The sequence below is a fragment of the Camelina sativa genome, chromosome 4 (assembly GCF_030686135.1).
Source record: "Camelina sativa cultivar CO46 ecotype springtype chromosome 4, ASM3068613v1".
In the NCBI taxonomy this organism is placed as follows: Eukaryota; Viridiplantae; Streptophyta; class Magnoliopsida; order Brassicales; family Brassicaceae; genus Camelina; species Camelina sativa.
The window spans coordinates 29839979-29863655 of record NC_141883.1 but is presented as its reverse complement, the minus strand read 5'-3'; the positions used below and the strand labels follow the sequence as shown (position 1 = coordinate 29863655).

At 34.0% G+C, this 23677-nt stretch overlaps 4 protein-coding genes and 1 pseudogene across 41 annotated transcripts; 1 reads left to right on the top strand and 4 right to left on the bottom strand.

The window, feature by feature from the left end:
- The first annotated feature begins 5605 nt into the window (after positions 1 to 5605).
- Positions 5606 to 8285, top strand: LOC104782625 (regulatory protein NPR5). Its single transcript, XM_010507615.2, has 2 exons — positions 5606 to 6432; positions 7116 to 8285. The coding sequence occupies exons 1-2, from the start codon at positions 5947 to 5949 to the stop codon at positions 8109 to 8111; spliced, it is 1482 nt and encodes a 493-aa protein (XP_010505917.1). The 5' UTR covers positions 5606 to 5946; the 3' UTR covers positions 8112 to 8285.
- Positions 8286 to 10034: 1749 nt separating this feature from the next.
- On the bottom strand, positions 10035 to 11796 carry LOC104782623 (mitochondrial fission 1 protein A). Its single transcript, XM_010507614.3, has 5 exons — positions 11426 to 11796; positions 10854 to 10998; positions 10545 to 10666; positions 10396 to 10459; positions 10035 to 10309 (listed from the first exon to the last, which is right to left on the bottom strand). The coding sequence occupies exons 1-5, from the start codon at positions 11513 to 11515 to the stop codon at positions 10224 to 10226; spliced, it is 507 nt and encodes a 168-aa protein (XP_010505916.1). The 5' UTR covers positions 11516 to 11796; the 3' UTR covers positions 10035 to 10223.
- On the bottom strand, positions 11702 to 15212 carry LOC104782619 (uncharacterized). 38 transcript variants are annotated; one of them, XR_015597304.1, is made up of 10 exons: positions 14843 to 15211; positions 14691 to 14718; positions 14132 to 14422; positions 13658 to 13703; positions 13532 to 13589; positions 13323 to 13420; positions 13051 to 13228; positions 12919 to 12965; positions 12561 to 12837; positions 11702 to 12174 (listed from the first exon to the last, which is right to left on the bottom strand). XR_015597304.1 is itself a non-coding variant. In XM_087511083.1 (10 exons), exons 7-10 carry the CDS (start codon positions 13176 to 13178, stop codon positions 12067 to 12069), a joined length of 552 nt encoding a protein of 183 aa, XP_087367209.1. In that variant the 5' UTR covers positions 13179 to 13228; positions 13323 to 13420; positions 13532 to 13589; positions 13658 to 13703; positions 14132 to 14422; positions 14691 to 14718; positions 14843 to 15212; the 3' UTR covers positions 11702 to 12066. The 38 variants fall into 38 exon arrangements, 12 of the variants coding, with proteins under 12 accessions (XP_087367209.1, XP_087367210.1, XP_087367208.1 ...); XR_015597306.1 differs by having other exon boundaries at positions 12561 to 12798; XR_015597318.1 differs by having other exon boundaries at positions 12561 to 12798; positions 13658 to 13709; positions 14132 to 14300.
- A 1200-nt stretch (positions 15213 to 16412) lies between these two features.
- On the bottom strand, positions 16413 to 17145 carry LOC104782621 (SKP1-like protein 1A pseudogene; annotated as a pseudogene).
- A 375-nt stretch (positions 17146 to 17520) lies between these two features.
- On the bottom strand, positions 17521 to 20010 carry LOC104782622 (AUGMIN subunit 1). The gene is made up of 6 exons (XM_010507612.3): positions 19387 to 20010; positions 19054 to 19186; positions 18832 to 18966; positions 18576 to 18699; positions 18001 to 18138; positions 17521 to 17878 (listed from the first exon to the last, which is right to left on the bottom strand). The coding sequence occupies exons 1-6, from the start codon at positions 19640 to 19642 to the stop codon at positions 17768 to 17770; spliced, it is 897 nt and encodes a 298-aa protein (XP_010505914.1). The 5' UTR covers positions 19643 to 20010; the 3' UTR covers positions 17521 to 17767.
- Positions 20011 to 23677: the final 3667 nt, after the last annotated feature.

The window sequence follows — 23677 nt, the reverse complement described above, 5'->3', positions numbered from 1 at the left end:
GTACATATTAATGTGCAGTATAAAACCACATACTGTTGGTAATATTCAAGAATTTAAATATCAGATAATTTGACTATCTTTTAATAGACTGATAGTTCGATTCTCTTGGGTGTCTTTTTCTATAATTGCAATTAGGTTTTAATCTTTGGAGTAGTCGAATGGATGGTAGAAATGGAGAGCATATTTGGTGACTTTCTCCAACACAAACATTAAGAGAGACAATATCATCACAATCATATATATTTTCCACCACAACCACTTAAAAGAGAATTTGAGCGGTGGTGTTTTGACTCAACTCCCTCCACAAAAAAACCTAATTTTTTTATGCTCATCCACTTCTCATTCTCTATGGATTTTTCCATCAACATTTGAATCACCAGCTCACAACATTCAGTTGGGTTCCACTTAAAATCCATCCTCTCTCTCTCTCTCTTTAAATTATGTATATATAGTGTATATATTCGTGCATATATATGAATCCATTGTGGCCATATACACATACATACCTATAATAATACTTATATCATATACGCAAGAACCCTATAATTTTATTTTGTAGGCTACAAGTCAAAGCGACCTCAGCCAATGGGCTTGCATTCAAAGCATAGACATGGGTTATTGGTGGACACCTATATATATGAATTATTTGGTACCTATATAAGTTTGTTAATTTGATGTTTCAGCTTCAGGAGTTTCACTTGAAGACGGCTTTGAAGAGTGGAACTTCTTGAGGTTCATGTTATTTTCGGCTGTTTTCAAAGCTGTCGTCATCTTTTTGGGAAAGTATCAATACAAACATACATATATATAGAAAAATAATACACCCAACCTCACGCATGTGTACATATATGCTTGTATTTTCCAACAAAATCTAATATACTTAGCTAATTCAAATCTTGTTCAAACTATTAGAGTTCTTCACTTTCCTAGACCTTGAGAGTGTGTCAGCATGCTAGGGAAATGATGGGCTCTGATGTATCCTTTCTCATTGGTGGTATTTGGAGTATATGTCATTAAAGGTCTTCGATTTATTTTCGATAATTTGACTATTGCAAACTTTCTACTGACTTTTAGCAAACTCTCGAAGGTATTCTAAGATTCACTGATTCAGGTCAGGAACTAAATTGCAAGTGTGATTCTACATACATAATCTTCGCATATAGTTGGGCCATTGGCTTCCTGTAAGTTATTAATAAATTAATGTATATATTTATGTTTGGTGTGTCAAAGTTGGTAATGCATTAAAATAGTGTGGAACCATGTTGTTCGTATAACATTTCGTTAGTTGTTAACTGTTTTGTAACAGTGATGATTGCCAAATTAAACAGGATTAATTAGCCATGTGAATAGTTCACTTGTTTCTTTGAGTTCTTATTATAGATAATAATTCATTAGTACAATTTTCTGACTACACGTAATCCACACATACCTCGATTATATATATAGTTAATTATTATTTAATTCTATATATTTAAGTTTGTAAAGAAAAACGAAGACTATAAGCTTTTAGTGTTTTGAAAAGGAAATAAAAAGCAAGCAAATGACAGAAAAAAGCATTTTATGAGTGGATAAAATTAAGTAGTTTAGGAATGTAGTGATCAATATTTCTCCACGTACCAATTTTAATTATTTAATATATAAATGTTTAGGTGGCATCTTTTAACTTTTCCCTTAATCGTGTAATATAATAAATAATTAATGCTGTCGGGGTATGGAAAACAAAAAGCAAGCAAATGACAGAAAAATAATTTCTTAAGATAAAGAAAAGAGAAAGGGAAAGAAAAAGGAATGGGGAATAAATTTAAATATGTTTTTAAAAAGTTTTCAGAAAGTTGCATATATGGAATATGAAAATACACAATGTGGGGTTTCATTGTTAATTAAATTATGTTTGGATTAATTATTATTGATCGTAAACATGCACATAGAATCATTATTCATAAACAATATTTTGCGTAATCATCCGAATCTATATGCATTAGCATATAGTATATACTTTAATTTATATAATTAGTGAGTACATTTAAAAATAATCAAATTTCAATACAATAACTAAAGATAGGTGGAATTGTCGGGTCACTAGAAATGATTTAGCCTAAAATGGACTCTAATGTAGAGTAAAGACTAATTCTAATTATGCTCACATTTTTGGAGTCTTCTTTGTCTCTTTTTACTAATTTAATATTGATGGAGTATAGACCTAAACAATTTTTCTCATTTTTTAAAAGAACATAGATTATATAGTTTGGGTGAAACTCACATCAGCAATAACATAATTTTACAACCATTTTGGATTTATTGTAAACTTTTCAATTAATTACTTTACATTAAACTTAAAGTTTATTAAATACAAATATTTATTTTATAAAAAAATATAAAAAACTATAAATAAAATGAGTGTTACGGAATCTATAACAGAAAAAATGAGTGTTACGGAATCTATAACAGAAAAAATGAGTGTTAAGGAAACTAAAGATGGGTATGATATACAAATAGTAGGTAGCCGAAACTTTAGGATCCCGTCAAAACCAGGACCCGCTTTCCCATTTACTCTCTGGTAACTAATTGAGATGACTACCCAATCTTTTACCAATTACCATCTGTTCTTTGTTTAAAAAAAAAAAAATCAGATCGAAAATAAAATTACGTACCTGTAATTTCTTCCAGACTATATTCGTGTATTTTTCATAACAGTTTGTAGATATAGAACAGCAAGGTTTATTCAAAATGTATAAGCTCTCAAACAACAGTTTAAATATCTAGGTGAAAACATTGAGGACTTTATCCAAATTCTAGAAACCACCAAATATATATTTTTGTCTTTTATAAAACACTAATCCTAGCTAGTAATAGTGTAAAAGACCATTAAATGAATACCATAATTGACCTAAGACAGAGTGGAAAAACTCAACACACAAGACTTACGCAATCTAGGCCAATCACGACAAGGGTGTGTTTCAAACTTTGACCTATATATATATACATTCACACATATATGACATGTAAGATGTGTAGAAAAAAAGACCCGAGAAATAGGACATTTATTAATTTCGATATACACAAAAATCAATTTCACAGAGTTAATAATGAAAAGAAACCATTTTTTCATGTGTTTGACAAAAGAAATACTACGGGCTACAATGTACAAGGAAAAAAATGAAAATGTATAAATTGAAAAGAAGAGAGAGAGAATGAAAAGACAAGTCAAACGTCAAATCGAACCACTTCCTTATCATACGACTGTCAGTGCCCTTCTGTGTGTTGTCATTCTTTTTTCTCTTATTTTTTCTCACTTTCCTTTTTACCCTGAAATTACCAAACAAATAGCTTCTTCTTTTTTTTTTTTTTTTCAACCAAATAGCTTCTTCTTTTTTTTTCTTCAAAATATCATCTCGCACGTGCACCCCCCCCCCCTCAAACGCACGACGTAAATAACAAAGATATACTAAAACAAAATATAGTTCGTACAAGATTTCATTCCATTATCTTTTTCATTACATCTAAGAATAAAAAGTTCTAATAACTAAAATGACCTTTTTAACAAGGCATAGATGTTAATATGAGGTCTTACATTTTTAGCAAAATAATGTATATTTCACTGGGAAGAAATAAGAAAACTTTATTTACGAAAGACCAAATAATAAAACTCGTATACTACCTTTTTGTAAATAATAATAGAAGAAAAAAAAAAAACAAGAAGGACCCTATCGATCCGGCCGACACGCTTCTCCATGTCCTTCCCACTCTCTCCCATCCATGTGTTATTATTATATGTTTTTTTTATAAAGAAGAATGAATTTAATTTGATTGGTCCAGTCCAGTCCAACTAGTTAAATACAGCTTTCTCAACTGGTGAATATATGGGTTCGGACCACGACTGCGCCATTATCAGAGCCACGTCTTGACTTCTGTGGTTGGATGTTTCACATTAATTTCATTCTCTACCTGATTGATTTGATTCTTGCATGTTAGTCGAATAATAGCTTTGTTTGATGATTTACCAGCATATATGATTTAGTTTTCTTTTTCTTTAACAAGTACTGTACCTTCATTTCAGTTGAAGTTTCGTATAAACGACATCTTATAATTTTAATTCACAATCGACAAATTTCTAGTGTTAATTACTAGCAACTGATAGCAAAAAAAAAATAGTTTCAAGAATAAAGAGCTGATAGAAAAGAAAAAAATACTCAAAACATTTGTGGTAAAACGGTTAGAATTTTAATTTAAAACATATTTATTTGATATTCTTTGTATATCAATATTTAACACGTTAAATAACAATTAAAGCCTAAAACTAGTGGATCACATGTTTAAATAACAAAATAGAAACACATTTGTTAAAATTAGTATTTATATAAAATAGTATATTACAAAATAAGAAAATTATGGATTTTGTAATGTTTAAATTAGTCACAAGGATGGTATTATTATGACAAATGTCGTGATCCATTTTCTTAGTTATTATATTATGTTGCGATCTAGTGCAATTTCTCTTTATCTATGAAACACATCTTCATCACCATTAATATACAAAATGTTAACATCTTACATCTTCATCACCATTAATATACAAAATGTTAATATAGTTATCCTAAAAGAAGTTTAACTGTCAATAAATAATTCAATCCACAAGAAACGTAATTTACAAAAGATCACTCACTTAATAACATGTGAAAATCAAAAAGAAAAATGAGTTTAGCAATCCAAAATTATTTCCAATTTGAGCAACAACTGAACTAGCAAAGAGAATTTTTCAGTTAAAAAGCTCCATGTTGCTGGTTACTGTGCATGCCTTAGATTGTAAGAATATCCCAGCTCTTTCGTATAATCGAGGGATTAGTTTTGTTCGCCGGATCTTCTGGTTAGAGAAATATTTAATACCTAGCCAAAAAAAAAAAAAAAAAAAAAAACCACAAAGTAAAGCAAATAAAAAAAGTAAAGTAAAGAGTAGGAAAAAGGAGAATGGTGAGGATTGGTCCAACGGTCAAACAGAAAACCATCAAATCACATTGCACAACAGTTATGAAAATTTATTTCACTCCTTCCTTCTGTCTGTCTTTTAACTTAAATTAGGCCTATGTTCTTATCCATCACCTTCCCCTCCCAATTTTACCATTTTATCCCATCTCCTCCATGCACACACATCCTTTACATATACATAGTTCTATAACATATGTGTATGTAATATATATATCCATGGTGTTTTGTTCAGGCTTTCACATGTTGTGTATCAAGCCAAAAAGACAATTGCCGAGGATCTTGGAGTTATTATATTATCCTACTTAAATTACATACGCCTCGTTTTGGAAATCTTATGTTCGGTGAGATTTAAGTAGGATTTTAATTAGTCAGGTGCTAATGATGTTCATTATTTATTTAAACACTTGATCATTATTATAAATTTTCTCATTCCAATTATACATTTATTCCATTAATAGATTTGGCCCACCTTGTATTCTTTTTCTTCTTAATATATATTTTCCTATTTTAGTAACCAAATCACTAATTAAAATACTCCTTTAACGCTTTGGTAACCGGCATCAAGACAAAATAGTTACTAAATTTTTACCTACATAGTTTAAATATCTGAGCCGCCCGGTTCATCCATTCAAATCTCTCTCTCTCTCTCTCTCTCTCTCTCTCTCTCTCTTATCAGTCCAAAAAATATCTAACACCACAAAGTAATAAAAGAATCCTTCTCTCTCTTCTTCTTCTTCTTCTTCTTTCTCAGAGAGAGAGGAGCAAGAAGCTTCAGAAGATCAAAGCTTATTCTTTTCTCCCCCGGGAAATTTATTCTCCCCTTTTTCGAACCTTCATCTTCTACTAGCCAACAAAATCAATCAAAGGAGGCAACCTTTTTTTTTTCTTCAAGTCTTCTTGCTAAACCCTAGCTAGCTTTGTTCTAGAGAGAATTCAAGAAGCAACAACTTTTTGAAGAAAAGGATGAGCAGCCTTGAAGAATCCTTGAGATCTCTATCGTTGGATTTCCTAAACCTACTAATCAACGGTCAAGCTTTCTCTGACGTGACTTTCAGCGTCGAAGGTCGTTTAGTCCATGCTCACCGTTGCATCCTCGCCGCTAGGAGTCTTTTCTTCCGGAAATTCTTCTGTGGGAACGACTCACCGCAAGCGGGGACAGGCATAGACCCGACCCGACATGGGTCCGTACCTGCTAGCCCAACAAGAGGCTCCACGGCCCCAGCTGGAGTTATACCAGTGAACTCAGTCGGTTACGAGGTGTTTCTGTTGCTTCTTCAGTTTCTTTATAGCGGACAAGTCTCGATCGTGCCGCAGAAACACGAGCCGAGACCCAATTGTGGCGAGAGAGGATGTTGGCACACGCATTGCTCAGCTGCCGTTGATCTTGCTCTTGATACTCTTGCCGCCTCTCGTTACTTCGGCGTCGAGCAGCTCGTATTGCTCACTCAGGTTCTCTCTATCTTTCTCTCTGCCTTCACTAAGTTTAATTTTCCATGCACATCTAAATTGAAAAGTTCTTTTTTTTTGGTTCTGCTTCTTCTTTTGGATTTTATTCTTTCATCAGTTTGGCTTAAATTTTTTAAATCACAAAACCCTTTTGTTTCGATTGTTTTCTTTCACTGTTTTGGCTTAAATTTATTAATTATCAAAACTCCTTTGATTGCATATAAACGTGTATGTATATGTGTGGTAAACTGTTTTTGTTCTTGTCTTAATTTCATGTATGCTTTTTTTTTTGGCATTGAAACCATTTTCGTCGGATAATTTTCCGAAAGTAGAAGACGGTGGTTTTGTTGCACGGAAGAGAATTTTCCTAAAAGTAGAAACTTTGAAGAGCTATATGTTTTTGTAGTTGGATCTCTATTCATTCCTTGGTCTTAGTTTCTTATCCAATTCCACTATTCCCTCAATTTTCCTCATTTGGAGATTTCGGTGATAATCTATATAGATAAGGAATAAAACCTACTCCACCATAAAAAAATCCACTTGAGATGACAAGCTAAGAAAGCTAATTAATAGAAACAAAACCATAACCTAAAAAAGGAAATTATCAAACCCACTTGTGGAAATTATGTCGGTTCTTTGGAATTATATCATACTAATCAAAATGAACTGTTTTGTATGATTGGCAGAAACAATTGGCAAGCATGGTGGAGAAAGCCTCTATTGAAGATGTGATGAAGGTCTTAATAGCATCAAGGAAGCAAGACATGCATCAATTATGGACCACTTGCTCTCACTTAGTTGCTAAATCAGGTCTCCCACCGGAGATTCTAGCCAAACATCTCCCCATTGATGTTGTCGCCAAGATTGAAGAGCTCCGTCTCAAATCCTCTATAGCTCGCCGTTCTCTAATGCCTCACAACCACCACCATGATCTCAGCGTAGCTCAAGACCTCGAAGATCAAAAGATTAGAAGGATGAGACGAGCCTTGGATTCATCAGACGTGGAACTTGTGAAGCTGATGGTTATGGGAGAAGGACTTAGTCTTGATGAGTCACTAGCATTGCATTACGCTGTTGAAAGCTGTAGTAGAGAAGTTGTGAAGGCTTTGCTTGAACTTGGAGCTGCCGATGTGAATTATCCGGCAGGTCCCGCAGGGAAAACACCGTTACACATTGCGGCTGAAATGGTCTCTCCAGACATGGTGGCTGTTCTGTTAGACCACCACGCCGATCCTAATGTTCGGACAGTTGGTGGAATCACTCCTCTTGATATCCTTAGAACACTAACGTCGGATTTCTTGTTCAAGGGGGCAGTTCCTGGATTGACTCACATTGAACCGAACAAGCTTAGGCTTTGCCTTGAGCTTGTTCAATCCGCTGCAATGGTGATATCTCGAGAAGAAGGAAACAATAGCAACAATCACAATAATGATAACAATGCCGGTATTTACCCTCATATGAACGAGGAGCACAATAGTGGAAGCAGTGGAGGGAGCAATAACAATTTGGATTCAAGATTGGTTTATCTCAATCTTGGAGCTGGTACGGGTCAGATGGGTCCGGGTCGAGATCAAGGGGATGATCATAACAGTCAGAGGGAAGGTATGAGTCGGCATCATCATCATCATCATCATCATGACCCATCTACAATGTATCATCACCATCATCAACATCACTTCTAGTTCCTTATTGGTCTCTATATCTCAACCATTAATTAAAACTCGGAAAAATATTTTATTAAATTTAGTTCTTATATATCTTCTCTATATATTTTTGTATATGGAAAATGATGAGGACATATAAGGAGAGTACGAAGAAGATCATGCGTTATATGATTAAAGACTTAGGTTTATTAATTTAGCTGCTCAGGAGTTGAAGCCATTAGTTAATCATTTTACCATCATTTAATTTCTTATATTTCTACCCTAATTTCTTCCTAGTTCATGTTCTCGTTACTTAAAAAAATATTTATATTGAAGGCACTTCGAATTTATATAGCTGAATTAACCGAACTCACTAGCTAGATAAAACAATATATAGTATATGTTATGCAGGAGAGGTCTTCCGGTGAAGAAAAATAAAGAAAAAAGAGATGTTCTGACTGGTTGAGAATTGTTGCTCGAAATGTTAAACCTATCACAATAATAATAGTTCTACATGATTTTGTTTTATTCGTGATTCGAGAACTGTCGTTTAATTGAAGTTTTTGTATGTATTTGCATCAGCAATGTCTTATCGCGTATATAAATAAACTTATATAGTGATATATCCGCTCTTTTTCTTACCCTTTGAAAAGTTTCGGTAATTACTAAATATTTGTTGTGTGGCTGTGTTTGTCCTATCGTCGTATAAAACGATATGCAATTCCACTTGATATATCGCTGGTGATATATAAATTAATAAATTATATGTTATTGACGTCGAATATCGCTTGTATCTTTCACGAGTTACATACACACAATTTTTATTTGTAAATTATTTCGGACGCATTATATATATATATATATATACTATTAATTTTTGGAATAACTATTAAAGCTAAAATAATACTCATTAATTATTCCTTCCTCAAGTTTTTATCGAATCATTTTTTTTCAAAATTGAAACATGAGAATTCCTTCCTCAAAATTGAAACCCTTGAACCAATTTTTTTTTTTGCTCTAATTTACCTAAAATAAGAATATAGAATAAACTACAACTTTTTTTTTGGTTTGTTAATGAGAATAAACTACAAATTAGAAATAAGTTACAGTTGATTGTAAAAGAAAACGTTGGGTTTTGACAACAAGAAATTACAGTATAAAGTTAAGAGGCTAATATGGGGAACAAAGACAATAATTAAGAGCTTTAATAATGAAGATTTGAATTGATTGGTAAACTTAGAATGGAAGCAATCAGTCTTTCGTCTCTAACTTAAAATTGAAACATCAAATCTATTGTTGTGTAAAGATTAACACAACGAGATTGTGACATTACATAAGGAAACACCTGTGATCATATAAAAACACACACATATATATAAAAACAAATGAAAACAAATAAATAAAAATAAAAATGTAAAAGGTAGAAAAGCCAATATTTATGGGAGTGTCAATGTCACCTCTACAATGTAGAGCCCAATCAAATCCGATCTAGTGTCTTCGGCCAGTGTTTGTTTTTTATACTTCGCTTTCATCTCATATAAAAACATTTTTTTGGCTGTATTATTTTTTCCCCTCCCATCTTTTTTCCACAAATTTTTTCTTTTGGCCTGTCTATTATTAGCATGAGATATATAACACTTGAAAATGTAATAACCACTGAATTACAAATAATATAATAATAACATAAAACCAATCACGAAATGTATAAATCATTTATTATACAGATATAGAACATCAGTGGGAAAAACACTAAATATCATCAATATGAACAGCAAAATATTCACTTTTGAAGACTAAAATACATAACTCTAATGTAAACTTTTTACATACTTGGTTCGCAATTAACCAACTTACGTAGAGACTATGGTGCAACATTGTAAGGGTGTGTGGGACAAAAGAATCCATATAGATCAGATCTTTCTTCAAAACACAACGCTAGCAAAGTTACAATAAAGATGTTGATTGGTTTCAAATCACAGCTTTGGAATATATGCGTGGGAGAATCATTATTTGAAGAGAGCACATAAGATAAGGTAAGGAAAATGTAAAACAACTTAAAATCCAATCCAAGGCTGGAAAAACAAAACTTGTTTAAAAGCTTAATGGCATTTTCTCATTGTATGCACACACAGAATCTGAGGAAGAGCTAGCTCATTTCTTGCGAGCCAAAGCTGCAGCGATTCCACCAGCTATGAGGCCAACGGCTGTTGCCGTGATGCCTATCCCAATAACACCATCTGCAAAAATAGGACCAATAAAGTTTTACATCAGATCTCATTTGTTCAGATTGGTTAAAAAGGATTGAAAACCGCTTTCAATTTACCTTTGGCGATCTTGTCTTCAATGGTTTTCTTCAAGACCAAAGCTTGCCTCCAATCAGGTTGAATCTATAGACGGAAACAAACCATAAAAAGAATAACCAAGAAGTAGATAACATCAACACCTCATGGATGTGGGGAAAAAAGTAAGAACCTGAATACAACGTTCCACGAGGTGCCTGCTCTTAGAGTAATCTCCAGTCCGGAAATATCCAACAGCAAGAAGATAAAGCTTCTCTCGGTCTTCCAAAGGAGGGCTACTGGTTGCTAGAGAAGCTGCAAACAAAACAAAAAGGGTTGGTCAAATTCTCTAGTTAACACTTAACAACACCACACCATGAAAGGTAAAAGCTTTTTACACACCATTCATTAGGCACAAAGCAGAGAGTTTGGCAAGTGTGATTAGATTAAGATCAAAAGGAAAAAAATAGAAATAAGAAGAGTAAAAGAAGTAAGTAAAAACCTTCGAGCATGTCAATACCACGCTGGATATCTTCAGCTTGACGAGAATGAACAAGAGCCCAAGATAAACGCATAATGCTCTCTTTCTTCTTAACTTCAGAGTCACCACCATTAGTAGTGGACTCCTTTACCTCTTTCTCACACCCCTTAAATGCCAAAGCATTTAGAAAACACATGAAGCTATCATACATTACATTTGGTAAAGTTCCACAAAAGATGATGACTTTGAGTTTGAGTACAAAAAACCAAACTTTTTTTTTTAATGCAAATAAACGAATTCCACGGGAAATTTTTGTTTCTACTTGTGATTGATTACGAGGATTTTGAACATCTAGGGTGGGTTGTTTCTCTAGTAACGATCGATCTACACAACTTTATCAAAATTACTCAAGCTCAATTCAGAGGTTTATTTCCTCGAATAAAGAGATGATCGATCAAAGGACAAAGCAATCATCGAGAAAATCAAACTAATTTCTCGTAAATCCCAGAAAAACAGTAGTTTTGTAAAACTCGGTGTTAATTAATGTCATCTAGACATCTTCAAAAAATTCAGAGAAAGAAGAAGAAACTTACAGCGATGACATCTCGCTCGCACCATGGGATTTTGTCGCCGCCGGAGAAGAAAGAACCAATGGAGTCGAAGAAATTTCCCATTGAACCCATTTTTGATTGTGAATCTTTATTTCTTAAAAATATCTTCTCGAGGAAGAAGAAGAGAAATTCTTTATTTTTTTTTAAATTGTCATAAGACCCCTGTTTTTTTTTGGGATTTTTCGTCTCTATACTTATATGTTTGGTAAAGGAAATAGCCGCAGAAGACCAATAGTTATTTTTGACTTTTCTCTGCTCTTGTCTGTTGATAGGTTGGCTTTAGTTATTATGATTACTCTTCTCAGCAATGAGATATCAAAACAACAATGAGAGTAAAAAACAAAGCAATGGATAGTCTCTCAAGCACACAAGTTGCACGTTTATATACCCCCAAAAAATAAATAAAAACAGAATATATTTTCCGGTTTTTTTATATAAAGATCACTCATCGCTTGTCTCAAGGGCTGATTGTAATACTTCTTCTACATACTTTTCCGCAGATGCAAACTGTCTTTTCTTGTCTTCGATTGCTGCTAGTGCAGCCAGAGCTTCGTCCTGTTTGAAGGCTTTGACAAGTAAAGATGAAGATTACCGGAGTTAAATCCTGGTAGCTTCTTAGTGTATCAAGTACAGGTTTTGTCATCTTCTCCAATTCCTTCCGGTGCTCTGCCATTTCTACCAGCTCTCCTGTGGCTGATCTCTGGAGTGTAGCCAACACGATTGAGTACCATCTGCCATTAGAACCACTCATTTTGACTTTGTCAGATTCTTTCAAGGAGCCAAATTCTCCATAACAGACCACTCAAAGCAGATTAGCCTCCAAAACCTCACATTATGCTCAAGTTTTACCATTTTTTGTGCATCATATGATAATGATACGTAGCTACTGCACTACTTATACCAATTAGATCTTTATCTGAGTGTGTGTTTATGATATTACAAATCCCTACACTAATCCATCCTGTTTCAGCTTGATAAGAGTTTGTTCCACTTTTTACATAAAAATATATGATTCTTAAATACCCCCACCACCACCACATCTAATTGCATATACTACTGTATCTGATTCTCGGTTTACCAAATGAGAATGTAAAAACTGAAAGAAGAAGGCGTTTACCTCATACTTCTTGTACTGCTGTATGTACTGTTCCTCCTTCACTGCCATTACTTCCAAATTTGTTTTCCAATTCCCCATCTGTGATTCCCAAGGGACTACATCATCTTCTAGCTGCGCAAGGATTCTGTAACAGCGCACACAGATTTCTGAACCGCTTGCCATCTCCTCCAAGGAACAAACATGGCTAGCTCTAGGGTAAATTAAATCATTGGCTGGAACTGGAAGCCATCCTGGTTTTCTGAGAGCATGATTTAGAGTAAAAAACACCTCTGACAGTCTCCATCAAAACATGTCACAAGTCGTCAGATAGTAAATAAATGTTTGAATTACTTATCAAAGTGCTCATGCTCGCCAATACCTGCTACATAAATAACCCACTCAGCTTTCTTTTCATTAAGCGGATACCTGAGCCAGACAGATTAAACAAGTTAAGACTGCAAAAAATCAAAATATCTATCTGAGGTATGTATAGACTACTAATTTAACCCACCAAAGAGCAGCTATATCTTGTGCAATGGGTAAAAACCACCACCATTTCTCTTGACAAGCATGAGTGGGGTCTCCAAGTCTTGGATGGTTACAACTTACAACACAAGCACCACCAATTGCTTCAACCATTGATAGCCAATTCCATGCAAGGGGATATAAGGTTTGTAAATTCTTTCTGCCTGTCATGAATCAAAGTATTTTCCATTAGTAACCCATCCATGTATCTCTCTTCCATTATGCTTAAAAGTAAATATTACTGGTCTAGCTATTTACCTTCTCTTCAAGCTCAACTTGGAGGAACATAATAACCTTGGTAGACTCAGTTCGGCTGATTCCACAAATCTTAGCCAAAGCTTTGACGTATATAGTCCCTGTACAGAAGAAACGCACAAAAAAAAAATGAAAAAGACATTTAGACGGAACACAGACAGCACCAGCATACAGAGACACTGCAGAACATAAAAACGTAGCAAATTTCTCACGTTGTGCCTTCTCCTTAAAGTCAGAATCCTCGTCAAATTTTTCTTTGGATTTGTTTTTCTGTAAAGCAATATTGGTATAAAAGGAACTGTAAAGCTTGAGATTCCATATGACGCAAGGAAGCTGACCTGAAAATGATCGATTGTTGTGGAAGCAGATGGTCAAAGAGGCCACCTGGCACTTGGACAATAAGGAAGAAAAGTCAAAACATCGCTTCTTTCGTCTTTTTTTTTTTTTGTTTTCAAACACCTTATCGCTTCTTGTGTAGAATCAAGAGAGATCGAAAATGGTGGTTGTGCATAAAGGGAAAGGTTTGCGTAACCGGTAAATTATACTATACTCTCCTTTCTTTTATTACTAAACCATTCTCTGTTTTTCTTCTTTGGATAGTTTTGTGTAATGGAACACCATGTATATGTTAGTCAAAAGTTACATCATGATGATACACAGCTAACGTTGATGCCTTTCTAGTTAACTCTTGACAATGGTAAGACAGTAGAGAGCTACATTCCAGGGATCCGTTAAAGATGCAGAACCATTTTAGTTTACATAAAATTGAGGGTTGAGGAAAGGGTTGAGAGATTAAAAAACAAAAGGGTTACCTTCAATCACCAAGCGGTAGCTAAAGATGATGAGTCATTATGTGGCCTAAAATGATAAAAGGCAACGAGCAGCTGCTCAACATCCGCCTTGCTCCGCTGAAATCTTGTGCAGCAGTTTGTTGCCTGCGTTGAAGTGGCATCCGCGATACTTCCACTGCTCAGTCTCTTACTGCACCACGAGATTGCAAGCGCATCCGCATGAGTGTAACTATTAAAATGCTTAGTAAAACGAAGCCCTATGGAGGATGAGAACATTTTCAGATGTGCAACTTCTTAAATGTTCTGCAGAAACTACAACAACATATAGATAAAAAAAAATGAACAACATATCCAGTACCAAGGTCATAAACAATTGCTCGAGTAGAAATGAAGTTATCTCATCCTTGGAAGCCAGAAGAAACTAATGAAAGAGCTACTCAAAGATGTCACTCTAAAACTAGGAATTGTATTCATAAGAAGAACCTCAGATCAATAGAAATTGCTTAAAACAGACTGACACTGTTCTGTTACTCGAATTCTAGCTAATTGGCAAAATACAAATGTGCGTTACTTAATTTACCTTGAAGGAGACTTGCATGCTCCTTGACCTGAAAAGCAAAAAAAAAAAAAAAAAACAGTAAAAGCATCAAACTCTCAATTTTGCAAAAGTCAAATTCATAATCGAACTTGCATTTTTTTTTTGCCATAACTAAAGAAAATGTAAAAACTCACTAGGATTCTAACAGCTGCCTTGCTGGATCTCACCGCAAGCAGCTCCTCCAGGCCCACAAGCCCAGTCAACGGCCGTTTGAATTGAAGTGCCGAATCCTCAGCGTTGTTCTTCGCCACGCACCAGAGCTCCGTCTCTAATACCTCCCCACCGAACTCCGCAGTCGCCGTGATGAGGACAGAGAGAACTAGGCAGATCATTTTCCGAGAGCTAGAATAGTACGATTTTGTAGTCGGCGGCGGAACCACAAGTAAGTAACGAACGATCTAACAGTTTCTCGCCGAAGAGAGTGTGAATCTGAACGAATGAAAGAGATTTTGGAGCTTTTCGTGATGAATGCAAAGAAAGATGCGGGTGAATAAATGTAAAAATACATTTTTTTTAATTCTTACCCGGTTTATTGGACTCGGTTAAGCTGATTTGGGCCGTATTAAACACTCAGGCCCATACATTTTAAGTTTCATGTTTTATTAGCAGCTCTATATTTGATTACGTTGGCAGATTAATTATGATGGTTAATCAGACTCTTTTTAGCTCCTTCTTAATAAACCTTTTCAATTGCTAAAAAGAGGAGATCGGAGAAAAAAAAAATCAGTCATGGATTCTCCGGCGAATCATACTGAATCTCGGGAGGAAGACGAGACTGATACAATGGATGCGGCGGATTTAATAAAATCAATGAGCTTTTCTTTTTAACTGTCACGGTGGCGGTAGAAAGGGAATGATAAGAAACGTAAGCAGCAAGCAGAGAAGTCGAAGGAGTAGCTCTCAAGGTACCCGTTGAAAACTTAAAAGGTCGTACCTTTCAACCCTAGATTTTGCTCGGTATGAGAGTTTATTTGATTTGTGGGATTTTGTGCATTTGGAATTCGGTCAGCATATCATTGTGGCTCAACTTGTTGCGTCTGAGGGTAAGTGCAGCTATGTAAACGGGTCTAGAATCATCAAACTCAGTCGTGCGGATTTGGCTCGAGCTTTGAAGTTGCATAATAAGAAAGAACGTGTTGTCGTCATTCTAGATGAGGATAAGGAACTTCTGGAATCATATGAATCTATTAGCTTGCTTGGTTGAAGAAGTTGTCTCTAGTTGGATGCTACTGCATTGTGATTAGGATGCGTGGATGATGCCAGATAAAAGTGGTGGAGTTTTAGAAGGGTATTAAGGAAAAGAAATTGGATTACACTGGACTGGGCTGGATTGATCTGGTTCATGGATCTTATGGAAACCTAGGAAGAAGAAGATGAAAAATGGCTTTGGAATGAAGACTGGCTCACAGGGGTGTGATGTTTGGTTTTGAGAATTCTCTGATTCCTTTAAGTTGAACTCAAACAATTTGGTTGGTTGGTTAGTTTTAAGAATTCTAACTTTTAGTTGTTGTGTATTTCTCCTCCATCGACAGCTGCCCAAGTGAATATGGTTGGACCGTCTAAAGATAACCTTTGGATACAAAACGAAACAGTGTAGAAGATCTTCTTACTCAAGGTGGTGGTCAGTGAGTGCAAAAGGTACAGAAATTGTAAAAACTTGATTGGCCAGGTTAATTAGTAAGGTTAAGAAAAAAAAAACATTGGTTTGATTAGTATAACTTTATTATTATATCATTGAGATCGATCAAAAGAAAAGATAGAAATAGAAAAAGGTCATATAGAGAGAGAATGAAGCTAGGTTTTTGCTCTCATTCAAAAGCCCATGGATGCTCCTGGCGCATCTTTTCTTCTGCTTCCAAGTCTGTGGCATCGTAGCTGATGTTGAAGGTTTCACGAAGTTCAGCGACTGTTTTATTTGCCATCATGCGGGCGACTGTTTTACAAGTAAGTTCATACAAGCTTTCGATCTTTAGCTCATTAAGCAGCCATCATGATCTGGAAGAGCGTGCTTTGATCGACTTCCATGAACTCAGCCTCCCACTTCCTGAGATGATACTCGCCCGACGAAGAAACAGCACCGTCGACAAGTTTCTTGCAATACTCAATCAGTTTCGCGAGGATCTTGCCTTTGACCGGGACTGCTGCTTGTTTGACGTGACTGTCTTTAACAAGAAGAGCAGCTGGCGTCAATATTTGGCGTGCGGTCGCTTCATCAACCTCAAAGATTTCATCATCGGAGCTCTTCAACACAATCCTCTCCTGTTCGAGATTAACAAAAACATAAGGGGGTTTTTCCTTTATTAAGGGTTTTGAAGTATGATGGCAAATTTCTTTATTGGAAACAAAAACGTACTTGTATTTGGTTGTCTCTGATCGTCAAGTCTTCGAATTCTTTATCTAGACCAGACTCGCTGGTCGTCTTGAATGCATCAGCCATCTCGCTCAAATCAACTGACACAAACGTACAAGTAAATTCGAGATATTCTTTCTAGATAGGAGGAGACCAAGCGGCTGCAACAGGGTTAGGTTTTTTCTTTTTCTTTCTAGCTGCTCTATAGGACCGACCCTTTTTTATAGTCTAATAATAGACGGAATTTTGTGTAGTTTCCTTTTCTTTTTTTTCCTAATTAGTAGCGATAATCTAATCGTCGGTCCGATTTAGTAAACTTTTCGAACTGAATTACGTTTTTGAGGGGATCCGCGCGTTTTTAAAATTTGTCTCTCTAGTTATTTGATTCAGGAAACCCCACCCCCAAAACAATAGTGATTTTGACTTTCTCTGCTGTAAATAGGTTGTTGGCTTTAGTTATGATTTCAAAAAAAGATCCTCCGAGCATTAAAAAGATTGTTACATTATTACTCTTCTTCTCAGCTTGAGATATCAAAACAATGAGAGATTTTAAAAAGGGTAAAGTTACACAAAACAATGCATAGCCTCTCAAAACTTTCTTATCTTCTGCTCGGCTATTTTGTAGCAACACACTCAAGTACTTGCACGTTTATATACCCCCAAAAAATAAAAAAAACAGAATATATTTTCCGGTTTTTTTATATAAAGATCACTCATCGCTTGTCTCAAGGGCTGATTGTAATACTTCTTCTAGATACTTTTCCGCGGATGCAAACTGTCTTTTCTTGTCTTCGATTGCTAGTGCAGCCAGAGCTTTGTCCTGTTTGAAGAAATGAGTAAGCAATCTACTGTGAACCGGGACTAGCAAATGAACCAATATAACAAAGAGGAAACTGATAATGCAGATCAATGAAGGCTTTGAGAAGTAAAGATGAAGATTACCGGAGGTAAATCCTGGTAGCTTCTTAGAGTATCAAGTACAGGTTTTGTCATCTTCTCCAATTCCTTCCGGTGCTCTGCCATTTCTACCAGCTCTCTGTGGCTGATCTTTGGAGTGTAGCCAACACGATTGAGTAACATCTGCCATTAGAACCATTCATTTTGACTTTGTCAGATTCTTTCAAAGAGCCAAATTCTCCATATAATCACAGCAAACCACTAAAAGCAGATTAGCCACCAAAACCTCACATTATGCTGAAGTTTTTTTTTAATAAACTATTTTTTCTGCATCATATGATAATGATACGTAGCTACTGCAGTTCTTATACGATCTAGATATTTATCAGAGTGTGTGTTTATGATATTACAAACTTAAAATAATATTATCCCTAGAATCATATCTTTGAATTACTAGCATCCCTAAACTAATCCATCCTGTTTCAGCTTGATAAGAGTTTGTTCCACTTTTTACATAAAAGTATATGATTCTTAAATACCCCCGATTGCATAGATCTGATTCTCGGTTTACCTATATTACCAAATGAGAATTGTAAAAACTGAAAGAAGAAGGCGTTTACCTCATACTTGTTGTACTGCTGTATGTATTGTTCCTCCTTCACTGCCATTACTTCCAAATTTGTTTTCCAATTCTCCATCTGTGATTCACAAGGGACTACATCATCTTCTAGCTGCGCAAGGATTCTGTAACAGCGCACAAAGATAACATAAGATATGCAGCACCAGCGAGATTGTATTAAAATTTCAATACATATGCAGCACCAGCGAGATTGTATTAAAATTTCAATACATATGTTTCTATATTACGAATCTTACTTCTTCAAATACGTTAGCCTCTGTATCGCTTTCCTTGTATAGTCAAGAAGAGCATTGGACTCCTTTTGTGCTTTAGCCCTTTTCTCTTCCACTCCAGTCTTCCTCAGAGAAATGTCTCCCATTGCTACAAGGAAACTATACACATTTATTCTGCATCAGTTTACAATTCGAGATAGCAGAAAATCTAACGAGAGAGAGAGAGAGAGATAACAGTTGGGTCACCTGCTCAGTTCAGTGTCCCGTATGTTCAACAAATTAGCCACATTTGCAAGAACTTGAGCTGAAGAGACCACATTTGACGGTAAACTCTCTTGTGACATTCCTGCACTCTCCAATATCTCTCTAATTCTAGCCGCTACATCAACAAACACACCCAATAAACAGAGCGAAACTGGGAAATTTTCCCAAAAAAACCAAACTTTATTTCAAATCAAAGTGATAACGTTATCCAAGAGAAGAACAATAGCATAGAAACAGATCAGAAACTGAGAATGCCCAGAACAAGATTCATAATTCGAAGCAGCCAAGCGACCAAATGAGGTACAAAGCAAGTACCTTGAGCACGGTACTCTGAAGCTTTTAGGCGAAAATCGTTGGCGACAATGGTGGCAGCCTGAGATTTAGCTTGAGACACGGTTGCGAGATTATACAGATGGGTGATGCTCCGGTGAGTGTACTCGAAATTAGGGACTTCTTTACCGGCGAATTCGAACTGAGAAGTGAGCCACGATTTCACTTCCGAGATCCGGGCGGCGTCGGAACCGCCTTTGGCTTCACTCACCGCCGAGAGATCACCGGTGATATCGCTCATCGTCTCTAATCCAATTTGAGGGGTAACAAATGGTGTCTTGTTTAATGAAGAAGAAAGCAATTGAAATCGAGTGATTCAAACTAAGACGAAACCTGTCACAATTTTGAAAATTTTGGGCGATGAGAGAGAGAGAGAGAGAGAGAGTATCTGTTGAAACCCTAATTTTTCCAAATTTGGGAAAGCGAGAGAGAGAGAGAGAGAGTATTTGTTGTAAAATTTTAGTAAATTTGCTAGAACTGAGATGGACTGTAGTAAAATTTTAGTGCTCTCATATCACTCTGTAATGGTTTGAAATCTTGGGCTTTAATTAATCTTCGGAAGAACTAATTTATCATTCACATGTACGTGGAATCACCATCAACTTTTTCTTTTCGTCTGAATGATTTTTTATATTTATACCAAAAGCTGAGTTATGCACATACAAAAGATCGAAAACAATCATAATACATGCCAAAATCAAGCTATGATTCTGTCGGCTTCGAAGACCGCCTGTAACCAAAAGGGATAGCCACTAGCTACGTACGATTGTGATCGATCATCTGGAATGACACTCTTTGCTATGAGTGCTGCTCCAAGATTAGACTTCCTATCTTCCACCACTACTTTCCTAGCTGGGATAAGAGCTAAGGCTTGATGTAATAATACCGATTGTACCTTAAAATTTGGCCATGCAGCAGGACGAGTGATTGCTCATACTAATTCTTTTGGCTACAACCCAAAAATTACTTTTAAAACTCCAAGGCTCTTCATGCTTTTTATTGCCCAAAGCAGAGATCGAGAATCTGATTGTCCTTTTGATGAGATATTTCCGAAGGAAATTCTGCTATGAAGAAGAACTAAACCTTCAGAGTTCCTCAAGACCCACGCAACACCACTGCATTCTTTTTCTCTATCCCAAGAAGTCCCAACATTACATTTGAGCCATGGTTTTTCAGGAGGCCTCCTAGTGCTTATTTTTCAGAGGCTCTCTGTTTATTCACACGGCTTTCTTCAAGTGAGTCAGCTTCTTGTGCCAAGAACCACTCCTCTGCATCTTCCCTTATCTTCTTCACCATGTCTGAGATAAAGAAAACATTACCTTCAAAAACTAGATTGTTTCGGTTTTTCCAGAGCATCCAAATGATCCATGGGAAGGTTCTTCTTGTTTGTAGAGGAATCTTTGCATTCTTCGTTAGATCCAAGACTATGTGGAAGTTTTGATAGATTGAATTTTGATCAAAACCGTCTTCCGGCAAGAGGAATCACCATCAACATCTAAATAGATTGAATTCTGTTTTGTTTTCTAATCTTCTGTCAATAAATTAGTTATTTTAAAATACATTTAATAATAAATAATATTAATATTGTGACTAAAATATATTAATTTTAAACTAAAATTTTATTCGATTTTATGAATTATTATCTAGAATTAATTTTTTATCAAATAGATCAAAAGAAATAAAATATAACTAGGTACTAACCCGCGGAAAACCGCAGACTGAACTTTTTGTTTGATGAAAATTTTTAATAATTTATTTTGTTATTATGTTATTTATAAAGATTTATGATTAAAAATTTGGTTTGCTTATATTAAAAATTTTGTATTTTAAAAATGTTTATTGAAAACCTGTCAATAAAACATTTGCATGTAATGAACTTTAGATTTTATTCGATTAGATTTTTAAAATCTTAGATGTTATTTTTTAAAAAAATACGAATTAGTTTTGATTCTAATAGATTTTTTATTTTATTTTTGTACAATTTATTTTATGTGTCCATAATTTTCGTTTTTAATTAATTATATTTATTTAATTAATTAATTAATCTTAATTAAGTTTTTTTAATGGCAATTGAATGTAATTTTTTACACATTTTAAGCTTAGTTTCATATTTGTACTTCTCAATTAATATAGTAGGATATTAATACACAAAATAATCATTCTGAACAACATTTACTGATTTTACAAATACATCTCGGCAATTTCTTGCCTTGGATATCACAATTGACAAAGGACTTTAGAAGGCTATCAATTATTATTTTCAATGCCAACTTCTGGATATTTCTACATGGAACAAGGTTCAGGAAATGGAAATTATGGGCATTAGCTGCAACCAAGAAAGATGTCATCTCATCGAGATGTTTTGTTGGGAAGCGATGTAACAGATGGATCGCAACCATTGATCGTTTTAAAGTTAAATGGAGTTTCGTCAAAAAAACGATAGCCAAACAAGATTATCATATCAAATTAAAGAAGAAGGCGAAGAAGGAAGATAATAGATTTGATAATCTATTAGCGCGTAAGGCTTGTACAAGGAAGCAGCGTTTAATTCACTTGTTCGACTGTAATTTCTTCTTCTTAAACTTTAATCTTTTGGATGTATGTGTATGTCTTATAAACAATTGTTATGTATCTCTGTTTCAATATTAATAAAGTAAAATAAGATGTTAAAAAAAAAAAAGTACAAACGAAAGGTAAAGAAGATATGAAATACTTTGTGTCTTGTCTCATCTAAAAATGAGTATGTGCCTCGCAAAAATTATGGGAGTTACATTTTAAAGAATTAATACATATACAATAAATTGTGATTTTGATTATATAAAAAAAGAAAAATAAAAAATCATATTATTTTATATTTTGAAATTATTTTTGATTATGATTATAATTAAAGGAAAATAAAATATCATTTTATGAGAAAAATTAGAGTTAGAAGCCTATTATAAATTGATTATTTAATTAGGTAGTTAATGCACTAATCCTTGTATCAATTTATATCTATAAGAAATTACATAAGCTATATGAGAGTTACAAAGTGCAATAAATACATATTAATTATTTTTTTTAATATTTATTATGTTTCTAATTGTTATTAGTCATTCATTACAATACTAATAGTGTTATGGAAGTTACAAAAGTGTCAACATATAACATAAGTAGATAATTTCAATAAAAGAAAATTTAGTATCTTAAAGATACATATGATTATTAACATGAGAGTTACAAAAAATGTGATAGAATATGAAATTTACTAAAATATGTGAGAAGGTTCACCAAATATACATTTATTAGTTGTTTTGAGTATTATTTTTTTTAATTTAAAATAACTATAAATATATGATTTCAATTTCAACCTAATCAAATTAATATCAGAGTTACATAATATGTGATTAAATATGAAATTTAATAAAATATGTGAGAAGGTTCATACATAAATACATTTATTATTTATTTCATATATAAATAGTTAACATGACTAATAACATATGGTAGGAATTACAAGCAAAACAAATTATATATATATATATATTAATTTCTTTCTTTAAAAAACATATACTTTAGTTATTTCTCTCTAATTATTTATAATATATATATATATATATATTAAATATTTATAAATTATATATATTTAAATAGACTTTAGTTTTTTAGTTAGAATCAAATGAAAAATAATGTAATAATCATATCATGTTAATTATTTCTATTAAAATACAAATATAAAAGAGAAAATCATGATGTAGATAATATGCTATACAAATTAAAGAATAAATTGAACATCTTATAATGTATAATATCAAATTAAATTTTGTCTTAGATCTAAATATAAAGTATGTCATATAAAGTCAATTGAAAAAAAAAAGTCAATTGAAAAAATACACTAAAAATATTAAAGAGAAAATAACAAATGTCATAAGAAAAGAATGTCAAATAGTAATAAATGTCCTAAAAAAGAATGTCAAATATTAATTTCTTAGACCTTGTCAAAAAAGAACCTTACTATAAGATAGTAATAATAATAAATTGTTTTGATTATTGACGTCACACTCCTGTTTTTTTAAATATATATAATGTGCACCATTTTTCAAACCACTAATTATTTTCACAGCAAACACACATTTTTGGTTAAAACCAAAATATATAAAATCTGTTTCTATCTCTCTGATTTGTTATTGAATCTTCTATCTTCGCCACAATTTTTCTTTTTATTTCATATTTGATTAATCTTTTTTAATCAAATATTTTAGTTTGATCCACATGGGCTCAGTTTTGTGCTGTTTTC